We start from the raw sequence: 14066 nt of genomic DNA, 5'->3' as shown, positions 1-14066 counted from the left end.
GGAGAGGTGCATTAAGGCACCAGGCAGTGTCCTGCTGGTTGACCACCAACCTGTATAGCAACCAAGGGTGCTGCATGGTAAATGCACTCAGTCAAAATCTGTTTTTCATATGTTCAAGATGTTTATTGTCATATGCACAGTAAAGACAGTAGATTTTTACTTTGCAAGATGCACTTATTATCAATGATAAATAAATAAAGAGAAATATAAAACCTAGAAAGAACAAAACATTAAAAACAAGGTGTAGGAGCAATCTGTAGGAAAAAAACTTACTAAACAATGAAAGTGTGTTTGTATTCTACTTTTTTCAAAAGTACTAGATGATAATGTAGTAAAATATATTTTTTTAAAAATACAGCTTTGTGCTGCTGACAGTCTGACTTGTGTCCATCTAGTCTAATAGAAGTGAAAAGGTGTGCCATGCTGGACTGAAAACACAATGGGAGTCATTCGTTTGTTTGTGTTTTAATGGACAGGAAATGTACCCATTCATTGTTCTGTTCTGACAAGGAACACAGTATCTGGTTGCCATGACCAGAACTAATTGTGGGAGCGTGTTGCCATTTACATGAGTACTTCCCTGTCAGTTTGGCACATTGTTAGTGTCACGGATGCATTTTCCTTCATTCACGACATTTAGTTTTTGTTTCACAAGACATTACTTTGAGGTCTTTTCTCCACTTTCCAACCTTCCAGGGCAAGAGAAAGTGCATCTAATCACTTTCTGTCCCCGGATGGATGGATGGCTCAAAGGGAAGAAACATAGCACAGCAGTGGAGAGGCGTGGCCACGTAGCTCTAATGACAGGTAGACTTGGGGAGGAGCTGCGTTACCTGTGCAGAGCTAGCAGCCAGTGCACAGAGAACAGTACACCTGTTGCACTTCCCAGGCTCTCTCTCTTTTTTCTCTCCCTTTTCCTGTCCCTCCTTCCTCCCTTTTTTTGCCAACACTGATCCGATAGCACAAGGGAGCAGACGGCCTCGCCATGGATTCTAAAGAGGCCGGCGGGAGCGAGAAGGAGAAGGAAAAAGAAAAGGATAAAGGGATAAAAAGGAGGAACCGGCCTGTGTTTCTGCGGTACCTGGAAAGGAGAAGGACGGACACTATTGTACCTGATGACATGGCCAAAGGTGACATCAACCTGGGGACGCTGGTGAGGAGGAGTCAGTCGGACAAGACGGAGTACAGCGCCAAACTTAAAGGTACAGCACCTAATGATGTCCCCAGGGGTCAAAACTATGGCAACAATTTATACACACGTGAACCAATCAGCCTTAAATGTCTCTCACCTCTCCACATTGGAAACTTGTTGGCAACACATGTAACTTGGAGACTTTTAAGACAAACATGTCCACTATAGGTGGGCTGTAGGTGCAGCACCTGAGGGCAAAAATTCAACGCACACGCCACGAGTATATGACATGCTGGATACCTGCAGCCATTGCGGTGTGCTGGGCACCTGTTGTGTTACTATGTGCTGAGCAGGAGATACTCCCACAGGGACCAAGCCACATATGCAAACTGTGATCCAAACTCAGGCTCAGAGGAGTGGCTTTAGAAATGTTCCAGGCCAGCTTGTAAACAAGACCAGTGATGTGTGAAGAGGGACTTTTAGAGTTTAGACGTATTATAGGACACTTACAGATCTTACAGTTTTGTTTCACACTGGTTATGAGCTTTGAAGTTTTAGAAGTAAGCCCAAGATGTAAGAGGAAGGGACTGTAGGAGGAAAATGTCAGCTGGAGCTGTGTGTTTCCTTATCATTAGTGCTGACACAGTCTTTCCACATTAACACAGATCCATGTTTCAGAAAAACTGGCTTCACCTGTCCTTAGAGAGCAGTCACAGACTGGGAATGCAGCACTTGAGGCAAAATGACCAGTTGTCAGCAGTGGGTTCCTATCAAAGATGAGCCAAAGTATGTAGCCTTTCCTGTGCCACTTGTTCCTTTGCTTCCTTTTGTGTGAACAATACACATCACATGGCCAAAATGACAAAAGGCACCTTGATGGCTGCACCAGTGTATAACCTACTTCTCACTTGGCGTTTCACAGATAAGAGAGCCTCCACACATACACTCACTCTCCTTATCAGCGGCGGCTTTGTTTACCTGCAATAGAGCCACTCTCTACTTCTTAGCACTTTCTATTTGTTTTCCATTTCTACCTGGCCAACCTGCATCATGAGAGGCAAAGTTGTCAAAAAAACAGCGGAGTGTTTTCAGTAAACCAGTCACCCACCCTCTTTAGGCTTAGCCTCACACCTGACGAGCAGTATTGCATATTTACAGCGGTATTACCAATGCAAATATTGACAGAACGATGACTTCACCGAAAGAGGAAACATGTGAGTTAATGCTCGACAGCCGGTTCTCATGTGCTTGTCAGACAGGTTGGTCGGGCCATAGAACCATGGCAACATGACACTGATATGTGTAATTATTTACAGCAGCAAAATATGATTGTTTTGGCAATGATTTACCAGAACAAATCCCACATAGAGAGGCAGTGATAGACCAGATATGCCTATGTATTAATCCACTTGTCACACAAAGAGGCCATCACTTTGTTGTGGGTTTATATTGTCTTTGAACTGAACTCTTTCTCACTCTCTCTTTGTAACCTGGACAAAAACATTTTCATGCATTTATTGAAAAGTATTCATGATGACTGGCAACAGCGAACTTAACAAGATATTGCTCCAAGTCATTTTACAAATATTTTTATAGACTGAATATTTTCAAATCCCACTCGTTTTACCCAGTTTATATTACCAGGATTCTCAGTGACAAATTCCCATTGTGCACGTTGCTATGTGGCTGAAATGTCATTTTTCTTCATGGTGAAACACGATATGCAACACCTTGTGTTCTTTCCGGGGAAGTCTGTTGGATCCCTTTCACTGGGCTGAACACTGAAAAGCCCTGTATCCACTTTCATGGGAACTCCTGTGCTAGTAACCATACCTCACCAAACATAAAGCAGGCAAAAGCACAAGTCAGCAAAGTCTGAGATCTGCCGCTGAGTCTTGATGGGTCATGATGCATTTTGTTTTAACCCATTGTGAACGTGCCAGGTAAGACTTTGTGCTTTGACAAGAACATATTGAAGTGAAAGGTGATCATATCTGAAAAATACCAGGGTAAAATAGTACACTTTTCCGTTAAGCCATCAAGACACCTCACCCGATCTCTCATTGAGGGGATTTTTCTCACGGGTAGAGGTTTTCGGATATTCTGGGGTTTGCTCTCACGTTTACACTTCATGGCACTGCTGAAAGATAAATGTGATATGTCTTTTTTTTTTTTTATAACATTTCCACAAGTAAAGCGTGAAAAGTACAGCAAGAAAATAATTTGAAGGACATATGTGTCACAACAGGGGACAGAAAGGCTTGACTTTAAGCATTATCAGGCTGTGACAAAATAAACATGTTTCCACTATGTAACAGCCAGGCAAGGTTTAGATTTCACCTATTGGAGATTGAAACAAAAATCTACTGCCACGTACATGAACAATGCTTTTAAATCCAAAAGTCCTTTAGCGACTGTTATCATTGTGAAGCTTTTGATTAAAAGTTTGCCAGAAAAGTAATGCATAACCGCTGCAGATGTTAATTCTGTTGCCACGTCTCAAGGTGCAACTGTGCCCGTGTGGTCCGACCTCAGCTGGAGTCATCCGTGTGGGAACGCAGCCTGCACAGTGCCTGCATTCATGACAAAGCGCTGCCCACTGCCCAGAAACACATGATCCATTTTACTTTTCAGCAAAGGGCAGACAGTGGTTATTGTACCCTTCCATCATCACTGAACTTGTTTCATTCTCATTGCCAAAAGAAAAAAAAAGATTAACTGCAAGTGCAATGCAATAGAAGCTATACGCCTTTCATACTTGATGTGCAACACCATCACTGTGCAAAAACGACAACGACAGTGCATACAGATTTATGCAGACAGTGTGACTGGACTAATGTGCACTAAATAGGATATTCAGCTAAATACGATTCAGAGAAATTCATATTTTAAACACTAAGACTAAGCTAAACTTTATAGGGTAAGATTTTTTTTGCATGTTTACCCTTGTGTTTTTTTTTTTATATATATATATATATATATATATATATATATACATATATATGTATATAGTTAGTAAAACAACTAACCTGAGGCAGATGGGAGTAAATTTGTTTGAGTGTGCATGCGTGACTCTGTGTATGCATGCATGTTGTGTGAATCAGTGTCACCGCGTGTCCTCACATTTATACATGTGTGTTTATCTTTGCTTGCCGCACACACACACACACACACACACACACACACACCCCCACACACACAAACACACACACACACAGAGTTGCAGCAGATGGAATGCCTGAACACGCTGTAGAATTACATCAGCAGCACGATTAGTTTCGTAACCTGACACAGGCCTCGCAGCGTTCTGTCTCCCTCCCTTCACCCCTCGTTCTCTCTTTTCATTGCTCTCTTTCCCCAGAGGAGGAAGTGGTGCGTGGCGTCGATTAGGCAGCAAGGAAGCATCCCTCTTCCCAGAACAGACACTCCTGCCTGCCATGCAAAGCGCAGAGCAGCTACAGACTGATTAGGCAGCCGAGCAATAAAAAAAAAAAAAAAAAAAAAGAGAGAGGTGAGCCTGACTGGCATGTTAAGTGAGGCCTTTTGGCATTCGAGTCAAAATAATTAGATCACCGTGAAATACTGAATACTGCTCATGCGTCAGGAGGATGTGTTATAAGGGATGTATGTTTTTTAAAGCATGCACGGTCCGCAGAGCAGGGTGTTTACCAGGATTTTAGAAAATGTGCTACAGATGGTTCGAAGTGCCGGCAAAAACACAATATTTTTTTAAATTAAAATTTTTGTGTATCTTCAGTTTTGTGTGACCTTGTATAACCTTTATGGCTCACCAACCACCCAGCAGTATGTGATTGTTTAAAAAAAAAAAAAAAAAAAAAAAAAAATTCATTTTCAATTGATTTTACCGTGGCCATTTTCTCTTCAGAGAAAATGACACCACACGACCTGTCCACACCGTCCTCTCCAGCGGTGGATCCGGAGGAAGTCCGTTTGAGGAAGATGAGCCGCAGGGCAAAGGTCATTCAGGAGCTGGTGCAGACTGAAAAGGACTATCTCACTGACCTGGAGCTGTGCATCAGAGAAGTAGTCCAGCCTCTACGAAATTTGCAGGTAGATGCTTTTAAGGATCCCCATGGAAGTCTTTTAAATGTTAAATCTGGTGACAAATTCACCTGTGTACACACACATACTGCACCAACAGGAAAGACAATCAGTGCATGGATATTTTCCAGTGTTAAACTTCTTAAAACGGCCTCCTTAGAAAACCTGGTCTCTTTTTATTTGGCACATCTCAACCACCTTAAATATAAATATATAAAATGTTCTTGCTTCTAAATGGGGAGTCTTCACTTCACTATCCAAGTGAATCGTAACAAATTAATATTTTTTTCAACAATGTCAGAAAAATCTGACTTTCACAGACAACTTTATAAACTGCACAATGAATAACGTTAAAAACTATAGTAAGATTTTGAAAAAATCACAACAAATGCAGACATGTTGCATAAACGCCTGTCTGAACATACTGTGTGTGTATTTGACTGCATTCATTAAGAAGAATCAACAGAATCTGCAAACCTTAGGGGTGTTGGCAGAACATCACTCAGTTCTGGTCCAACAACCTCAAAAGCTTGAATTCCTAGTGCCCTTAGGAGGGTAACAGTGAAGTAGAAGGGTTATATAAGGCCATCTATTTAGCCCAGTAAGCAATTTAGTGGCAGTGATCTGAGTTGCCTGCGAGCATTTAAGAGTTTATTTACTGAGTGATTTAAAAGCTAAAAATTTCAGAGTGAGTGTATAAGGATCTTAAGATCCACATTTAAATCCAAAAAAGGTTTAAAAAAGGGAACTGGACTTGTAGAGTTTTTTGAGAAGACGTTTCACCAGTCATCTGAGTAGCTTCTTCGAGGTTTAAATAGGACTCCTACTGAAACTTGCTCGTTGTGTAAACAACCAGAAACCGGTGATCTATAGCTTTAAATCCACATATAAAGCTATAGATCTCGGTTTACTAATGGTTCTTAAGTGGAAAAAAAATTAGATCTGATAAAATAAATAAATAAAATGTCAGACAGGTTGGAATAAGTAGCAGAGTAAATATACCCAGTACTATCCCCAAATCAATTGAGCAATATTTCCAGAACCTTGTTGGAATGAAATTTAATTTTGTCCATCCATTGTCAGCATCAATACAGTCTAGGAGTCTAGATAACCTATAAACATCATGATTTAAAGGGAAAACAGATCTGAATTTCATCTGCAAATAAATGATTACTAACATTAATTATGTCCCAAAGTAGCTAAATACAGTAAGAATCATAGGTGCCCCAGAATCCGGCCTTGTGGGACACCAAAAGACAGTGCCAGTGAAACTTCTTTCAATTCATGGGTTTCATCAGGTCCCTTTCCACAGGTGTTTTAATCAAGCACCATGCAGTCTACATTCATAATCTAGGTGCTTGATTTTAAACACCTGTGGAAAGGGACCTGGTGAAACCCATGAATAGGAAACTATTTAAAACTGTACCTGAAATGCCCATCCAGTCACTTAACACCTTAACCAAGAAGAGGAGGATGTTAAATTTTGTGAAATACATGTTTGTTTTTATCCTATTATGTATTAGACAATAATATGCCCCTTTAGTATTTTGATGATCATTTGATTTGGATGCAGAGCTCAGACTCTTTCACAATACAGTTTCCTCATCTTTTCTTAGGTTGTGGATGTAGATCGACTGTTTACCAACATGGAGACAGTGTGCGAGGTCTCTGCAGCACTCCTTCACAGACTGAATGAGGCCATGGCTGAGCCTGATCTCGAAGCAGTAGTCATAGGTGAGACTATTTAGAATCTTGACTGATTGCCCAGTTTTCTATTTGTTGACAGCTGCAGTTCTGCTCAGTACTAAAATTGCACGTCCTATTTTAATTTGAAGGAGACGTGTTCATCCAGGCGAAGGCAGCTTTAGAGGATGTGTATAAGATTTACTGTTACCACCATGACGATGCTAACATGTCACTCAAGTCCTACGAGAAGGAGGAGGAAATAAAGCAACATTTTACCACATGTGTATTAGCGCTGAAGTAAGTCAAGTGCATCCATTCGATTTGTTTTTTACATTATTAACAACAAATCTATATATTATCACTTTGTGCTTCTAATCGTTTGTCTTTTTCCCCCCTTTTGACTATTTTACTTCAGGAAAATCTATGACCAAGAGTAAGTATAGTCATTTGCAAAGTTTTTCTCAACATGTTTTTTATTCTCATGTTCATCATAATTACTGCATAATGTGCTAATTTGCACAGAGGGAAACCAAATCTGTTGGATATGGGTTCGCTGATCATCAAACCCGTCCAGAGGGTCATGAAGTACCCGTTACTGCTTAGAGAGCTGTGGCAAGCAACACCTCAAGACCATCCAGACCATCTGCCACTGCAGGAGGCTTTCACTGCCGCCAAGATCATAAATGTGAACATCAATGAGTTCAAGAGACGCAAGGATATAGGTAGGATTGACGCTGTCATGTATGAGTATTTTTATCAGTAATGTCTTTTTGTCAAATGTATGATTTTCCTACTTGTAAGCACCAAACAGTTTTATTGTGCTATCTATGCCAAATCTATTCAAACTTAACTATTTATTTTTTTGTTTACTCTCAGTTATGAAGTATAAGAGGCTGGAAGATGAAGGCACATTGAGGGGAAAACTACACAAGTTCAACATCCACTCTATTCGGAAGAAAGGCGACAGGTTTGCTGGTTACCTCAAGATCCTCACTGGAGTTGAACCACAGGTAGAATACAAGGGACTATTTTCTGCAGTTCATCCTGCATGTTTTACAGCTACACCGATCAGGCATAACATTATGACCACCTTCCTGATATTGTGTAGGTCTCCCTTATGTCTCCAAAACAGTTGTGACTCATCAGAGAATGGACATGGGCCTTCTGAGGGTGTCCTGTGGTGTTGTTAGTGTGGGCCTTTGGGTCATATGGATGGGGGCCTTTGGGTCCAGTACTTGATCAGTTTGGGATCTGGTGAATTTGGAGGCCAGATCAAAAACTTGTGCTGTTTTTCATGTTTTTAGTTAAGCCATTTTTGTGTGTGTGTGCCTGCACCAAGTTGCATCCTGCTGGGGATGGCTGCTGCCATCAAGGAGTGTCATTGCCATGGGGTGGGGGTGCCTGGTCTGGTCTAAGTGGGTGGTACATGTCTAAATGACATCCACATGAATGCCAGGTCCAAAGGTTTTCCAGCAGAACATTGGATTGTCACAAGATGGTTGATGTTATTTACTTCTCCGGTCATAATGTTGTGGCTAATCGGTGTATATTAAAAAGAAAAGCTTGATTTGAGTTGAGGAGATATTCTTTAACGAACTGACATGTAATTGAACTCTTATATCTGCAGGTGAGAGATGAAATATTCGACAGGGAGGAGAAGCTGTTTAGGAGTCTGGAGAAAGCTGTGAGGCAGCTGGTCAAGAATATTCACTGTTACCTGCAGTGCACTCAGGTCAGTACATACTGTACGTCACATTTTCCAAAACCTTTTTTTTATTTTTAAATATTCTGTCAACTTTTTTTTCCAAAATTTTTGTTCTCTTTCTCTTCAGGAGATGGTGTCTGTAGCTGTCCAGACTGTGCAGGACATGGAGAACATGGTCAAGGATTCAAACAAAAGTGACACAAACGGTTCATGTCACACTAATGGCAATGATCCATACAAGCACTTTGTAAGTGTGCTATCGGTTTACTCAGAGCACAGTTCACTTTACTGTCCAGCTTCCCATGCTTCATTTTCCTTTTTAAATCTTCTGTCCTGGCTTTGCTGTCCTGTTCCTGCATGACCCCCCATTCACCCTCCAGTCTTATAAGTCCTCTGTCTCTTTGCCCACAGCTATCTGTCTTCTGTCCGTTATATGAATCCTCCTCTTCTGTGCCTCTAACCTTCCTGACGGATTCTGTAGCAGCCCTGCCTCATTCTCCTTTCTCCTCTTCCCTCTGTGGACTGTACCGCCACCAGATCTGCTGTAGCCTCTTTGTTAGGAGACTCTTGGTCTGCAGCATTTCGGCATTGCCTCTAACCAAAGTCTCTAATGATTGTAGACAAAACTACGTGTGTCCCTTTAGAAGAAAAGCAATGGGTTTATTTTCGTGTCTGCCACAATCAACATGGCAGCAGCGTCTGATGGATAGCTTTCGTGAAGTTTATTTTATGTCTGTTACTACCCATTTGATGCTTCCTCTTATAATAGATGAACCTCCTGTTCATCTGTATTCATATTGGGCTGTTGCTACTCTCCTGGTATGTGCTCAAAGTTAATGCTCAAGTGTGCTTTAGAATCTCCACTTTGAGAAAATTGTCGTGCGCTGGAGACACTACTGCATACTAAAAACAAGATGTTTCATCGTTTGTACTTTACACAGAAAAAAATATCATTAAATCGTACTAAAAGTCCCTGTGTACATGTAGAGATTAGATTGTAATGAAATTGACAAGACTAATCTCAATCTTCTGCCATGTTTATTCCCCCCCCTCCAGAAAACCAGCATGGAGCACTTGGTCCTCGCCCCGCTCTCCTCTCTGCAGGGCATGTTCACTGCTCCACAGAAGCTCATCCAGAAACGTTATGACAAATTGCTAGATTACTGCAGCCGCCTGGAGCGCTCATCCTCCGCTTCTTCTTCCTCCTCTCCCTCGCTGGCAGAAGAGCCACCTGGTCCCGCCAGGAGGGACTACGAAGCCCTGAATGCTTTGCTAGTGGAGGAGTTGCAGAGGTTCAACATGGCCGCCTATACCATCCTGACCAACAGCGTGGTCTATATGGTGGCCCTACTCAGAAGACTGATGGATAACATATTGATCGGAGCTCCATCCGTACAGCAGCTGCCAGTGAGCAACCTGCACATAAATAATATTATCAGACACGGTTTCTTTTTTAGTTAATCCATGCTAAGTGTGTTGCGTTTCCCTTCTCAGGCGCCGCTGTCAAACATTGTGGAGGTGCAGAACAGCATCATGGATGAGCTGAACAATCTGACTTTTGTCAAGGATAACGCTCAGAAGTTGATGGAGCGAAAAGTCAGCTTTGAGAGGCAACGAGACAAAAAAACAGTGGTAAGAAAGTGGGAGTTTTTTCTTACACTAGTTTCTTAGCAGTGCTTTCTTGCTTGCGATCAATAATTGTCATTATTAACAACACAATCATTTACATTTCCAAGGTACATTGCAGTTGCAGTCTTGCAATCTGCAGTATTGATGTCCTTGGTCAGTTTTGTGGGCATCTGCAAGTTTGTAATTGACACCAGGTTAAATCAAAAGTCATATATGTTCAGGAGTTCCTCAGATTAAAAAATAAATGAGCAGCTATACATTTTATCAAAGGCAGAGACTGAGTAGGGCACTTGGCAAACCCCCACCAGATACCAGTCTCCTGAGACATGGACTGTACGGTACACCACACACACGCGCCACATAGAGCCACTTTAAATATTTACACCGACGCTCTTTTGCGTTGTGCCGTCCTTCAGATGCCGGAGGTGCAGCATCAGACCGAGGAGCAGCGTGCATGGCTGCTGGCAGAATACCCACTGAACCGCCTGTACCAGCTGAAGAGGAAGTGTAATGGCTGCCAGGAGCAGGACCTCAGCCTGCTGGAGGGGGAGCTGGTGGCCCTGCTGGAGGACACCGACCCATTAGGAAGCAGCAGCCGCTGGCTGGTTCACACTGGAGGCAAGTGTGTGTATGTGTGTGTGCGCAAGGACAAAGACCCCTCAAGGCAGAGCGAGCTGTGTGCGCGTACTGTTAGTGAGACAGGCAAAGGTGAATTAAGTTATCACACTGGATCATCTAGCAGGTATGGTTGATATAGGTCCCCCTCTAATACACATTCCTCTGTGTATACACCTGCATCTATCAGATGACTGAGGCTGAGTGCATGCTCTGAACTTTACTTTCTCACAATAATAAGTCAACACACAATACTTATTCCCGGGAGCTCCTGTGATGTCATGGTTGCTGGGGCCTCTGGAGATGGTTGCTTCACAACAGGGCCAACTCCATAGCTTGTCTCCATCTCCCCTTTACATCTCACAGAGGTACCTGAGATCCCAGCGTCTTGTTTGGAACAAACTGCTGCACGTTGTAAGCAGTGTTCCTTAGAGTTACAAAGCCTCTCCCTCTGGGTATTGAGAAGCAAGGATGGAGAGATTCCGCTTGTGCCGTCCTCTCTGTACTCTGCAATAACAAGTGCATTCTTCGCTGACTTGTCTCCTCCTCTGGGACAAGCAGCATGCCCAGGAAGTTGTTGTTCATGCCTCTGTTGGTATCAACACCATGAATATGCTCGTCTCATATTTACGCCCTCTTCATTCAGTCGCTGTAACTGGATGGAAGGGTTTGTGGAAGCAAATGCCCCTAGCTGAAAAGCTTGCAGCCTTAGAGTGAGATATGCAGTTCCGTATATTTATTAAGCGCACATGTATCCTCCAGAAATTTCAGCTGGGTTTGTGGCGCTTTTTGTGAATAACAATAGAAAACAGGCTGCTGATGGGTCATATCACATGGATTTTGCTCAGGTTTTGTCCTGCAGATTGCTTGAGATTGCTGCTTCAATCCCAGATGACGGGAATGGAATTTAGTGGTGCGCCAAGAATGGAAATCTAAACAGTGCGGATTTCATAACACTGTTAATGGAAAACATGCTGTGTTGATGTAGTTTTATGTAGAATAGAAGGTGGGTAAAGCCAAGCACCACACCAATCAATCGGGGGAACCAGTTGGGTATCATTTGATGACTCAGCATCTGAGGGTAATACTGTTTTATGACAGTTTTTCAGTCTTTGCCGCTCCATTATCTCCATTAGAATAACCTGCTTCAGCAGAATACCAGAAGAAAGAATATATTTTAAATATAATTTGGGTGAATCAACCCTCAGAGGTCATGCATCTTGACAAACTAACCGTGTGCGTCTCTGGTAGGTGAGCAAGGCTACGTCTACTCCACCTTCCTGAAACAGTACAACCCTCTGAGGGACTCGCAGCGGGCAGGCCAGATGGCGAAGGAGCAGCAACAGCAGCAGCCAGCTGCCATGGTGGACGAGGACTTTGACGACATAAGTCTGTTTGTGTCAGGGAGCGGCAGCAGCAGCCTGCGCAGCTTCAACCTCAACACCACTGACAGCAACTCAAGCCTCTCCGGTCTACAGTGGGAGCTGGAGAGCAACGAAGAACTGGTGGACCCGGTGGAGACAGAGGCTCAGCAGGTGTGTGTTTACCATAACCGTTCTTTCACCATATGGGCATCATTTTAGAGGGTAAAGATCTTCAGGATTAAACACAATAGTTACATTAAGACGTGATATAAATGCCCTTTTAAAGGTTTATAATAAAAGCAAAGTCTGAAAAAAAAAACAGGACAGCGCAACAAATAAAACACCACTTAGACAATATAATTAGGACAATTAATAAAGACTTAGCACACCACATGACTTTAAATTTGGTTTTAGAGCCTGAAGAGGCTTCACTTCTTATGGACTGGATCAGCAGAAGGTACAGTGTCTGTCTAGTTTGCAATTAAAATGAAATGGGTTGAACAACAACATGCGGTGACACCGCTGTCACTGCAGCATCCCTGTGTTTTATTTTCCTTGGCGCCATGTCCTCGCTTCACTAGAGCCAGCTCAGGCGCCTCGAATCTTCATCATATCATGACAGTAAAATGCATCCTGCCGACAAAGGACAGCCGATCACGACCAATGACAATTAGTCCCGGTGGTAAGCTTTTTGCTAAAGGTTGAAAGCTAATAAACAGTGCCACCTTGTGGATTTACAGGAGGGTGCCCTTCAATACTATTTTATGGTGTCTTGAGTTTGGAGTTGAAAATCAAGAATTCACACTAAAAGGCTTTTGTTCAGCAGTAAACAAACAATACAATCACCTGAACTAAACTACCTCTTGTCACATTTGAATGTGTGTGTGTGTTTCCACAGTTTTATGCCGTGTACGCATTTCAAGCCCGCTGTGACCAGGAGCTGACCCTGCGTGAGTACCAGCACGTCCGCATCCTCCAGTTCTGTGACCTGGGAGGCAATAAGGATTGGTGGTTAGCTGAGGCCAATGGACAAAAAGGATATGTACCTGCCAACTACCTTGGCAGGATGTCCTATGCATAAATACAGGGCCTCTGTTTATGCATAGGATTGAACCCCATCACCCCACAAAAAGTAATTTTTTTTTTTTTTTGCGTAAAAACGATGGAAACCTTACTCTTTCATGTATCGCTGAACCTGGATGTCCTGACAATGAAACATGTTACATTTCTGCTTTGTGAACAGACAAACTGCACTACGTATTGCTAAATGTTTCAGTTGTCCCATACCAAAAGTGTTGACGTTGAATCTCCTTTGCCTTCAAAAGACCTTAAGAGAGCTGACCAATGGTACCGTGACCAATAATCTGTGATGGCTACAATTACTTACACAAAAATACAGGGCACTGTGCCGAGCACTTTTTGTACTTCAGTGTTTTCGAGTTTATATTGATAATGAAGTGATGCAATCATGAAGTAAATTTTATACGTGATTTAGAGAAGTATATGTTACATGTGAAATGATTTATATGCAAAGTGAAGTTGAAAGTCTATTCTGTATCTGTCCCGAAATGAAGAAATCTATGTCATCATTTATATTTTATCAAGTACATTATGAATAAATGTGACCTCTACGATTAGACTATTGTGGTGCATTCTTCATTTGTCTGTATAATACTACAACACTTAAATGCTACTTTGTACAGCCAGCTTGTAAGAAGATGATATTTAATGATGTTTCTTGATAAAAAGTGACACTTTATTTCCACTGGTTAGATTCGTTAGAACAGAACGAGGCACACAGAGTCCAGCGGCAGCTTTCACACAAAGTAAAATTCAAGTATTTGACTGGATGGTGTTACTCCGTGTACAGATG

At 42.2% G+C, this 14066-nt stretch overlaps 1 protein-coding gene across 1 annotated transcript; it reads left to right on the top strand.

The window, feature by feature from the left end:
* Nucleotides 1-964: 964 nt before the first annotated feature.
* On the top strand, nucleotides 965-13963 carry arhgef38 (Rho guanine nucleotide exchange factor (GEF) 38). The gene is made up of 14 exons (XM_084568244.1): nucleotides 965-1202; nucleotides 5019-5203; nucleotides 6811-6928; nucleotides 7030-7177; nucleotides 7296-7313; nucleotides 7403-7602; nucleotides 7757-7890; nucleotides 8508-8612; nucleotides 8713-8832; nucleotides 9642-9992; nucleotides 10080-10217; nucleotides 10631-10838; nucleotides 12081-12364; nucleotides 13092-13963. Exons 1-14 carry the CDS (start codon nucleotides 986-988, stop codon nucleotides 13272-13274), a joined length of 2409 nt encoding a protein of 802 aa, XP_084424370.1. The 5' UTR covers nucleotides 965-985; the 3' UTR covers nucleotides 13275-13963.
* Nucleotides 13964-14066: the final 103 nt, after the last annotated feature.

This window comes from Chelon labrosus (assembly GCF_963514085.1).
Source record: "Chelon labrosus genome assembly, chromosome: 2".
Taxonomy (NCBI): Eukaryota; Metazoa; Chordata; class Actinopteri; order Mugiliformes; family Mugilidae; genus Chelon; species Chelon labrosus.
Note: the sequence above shows the minus strand (reverse complement) of the source record. Positions and strands in the feature narration are given on the sequence as shown.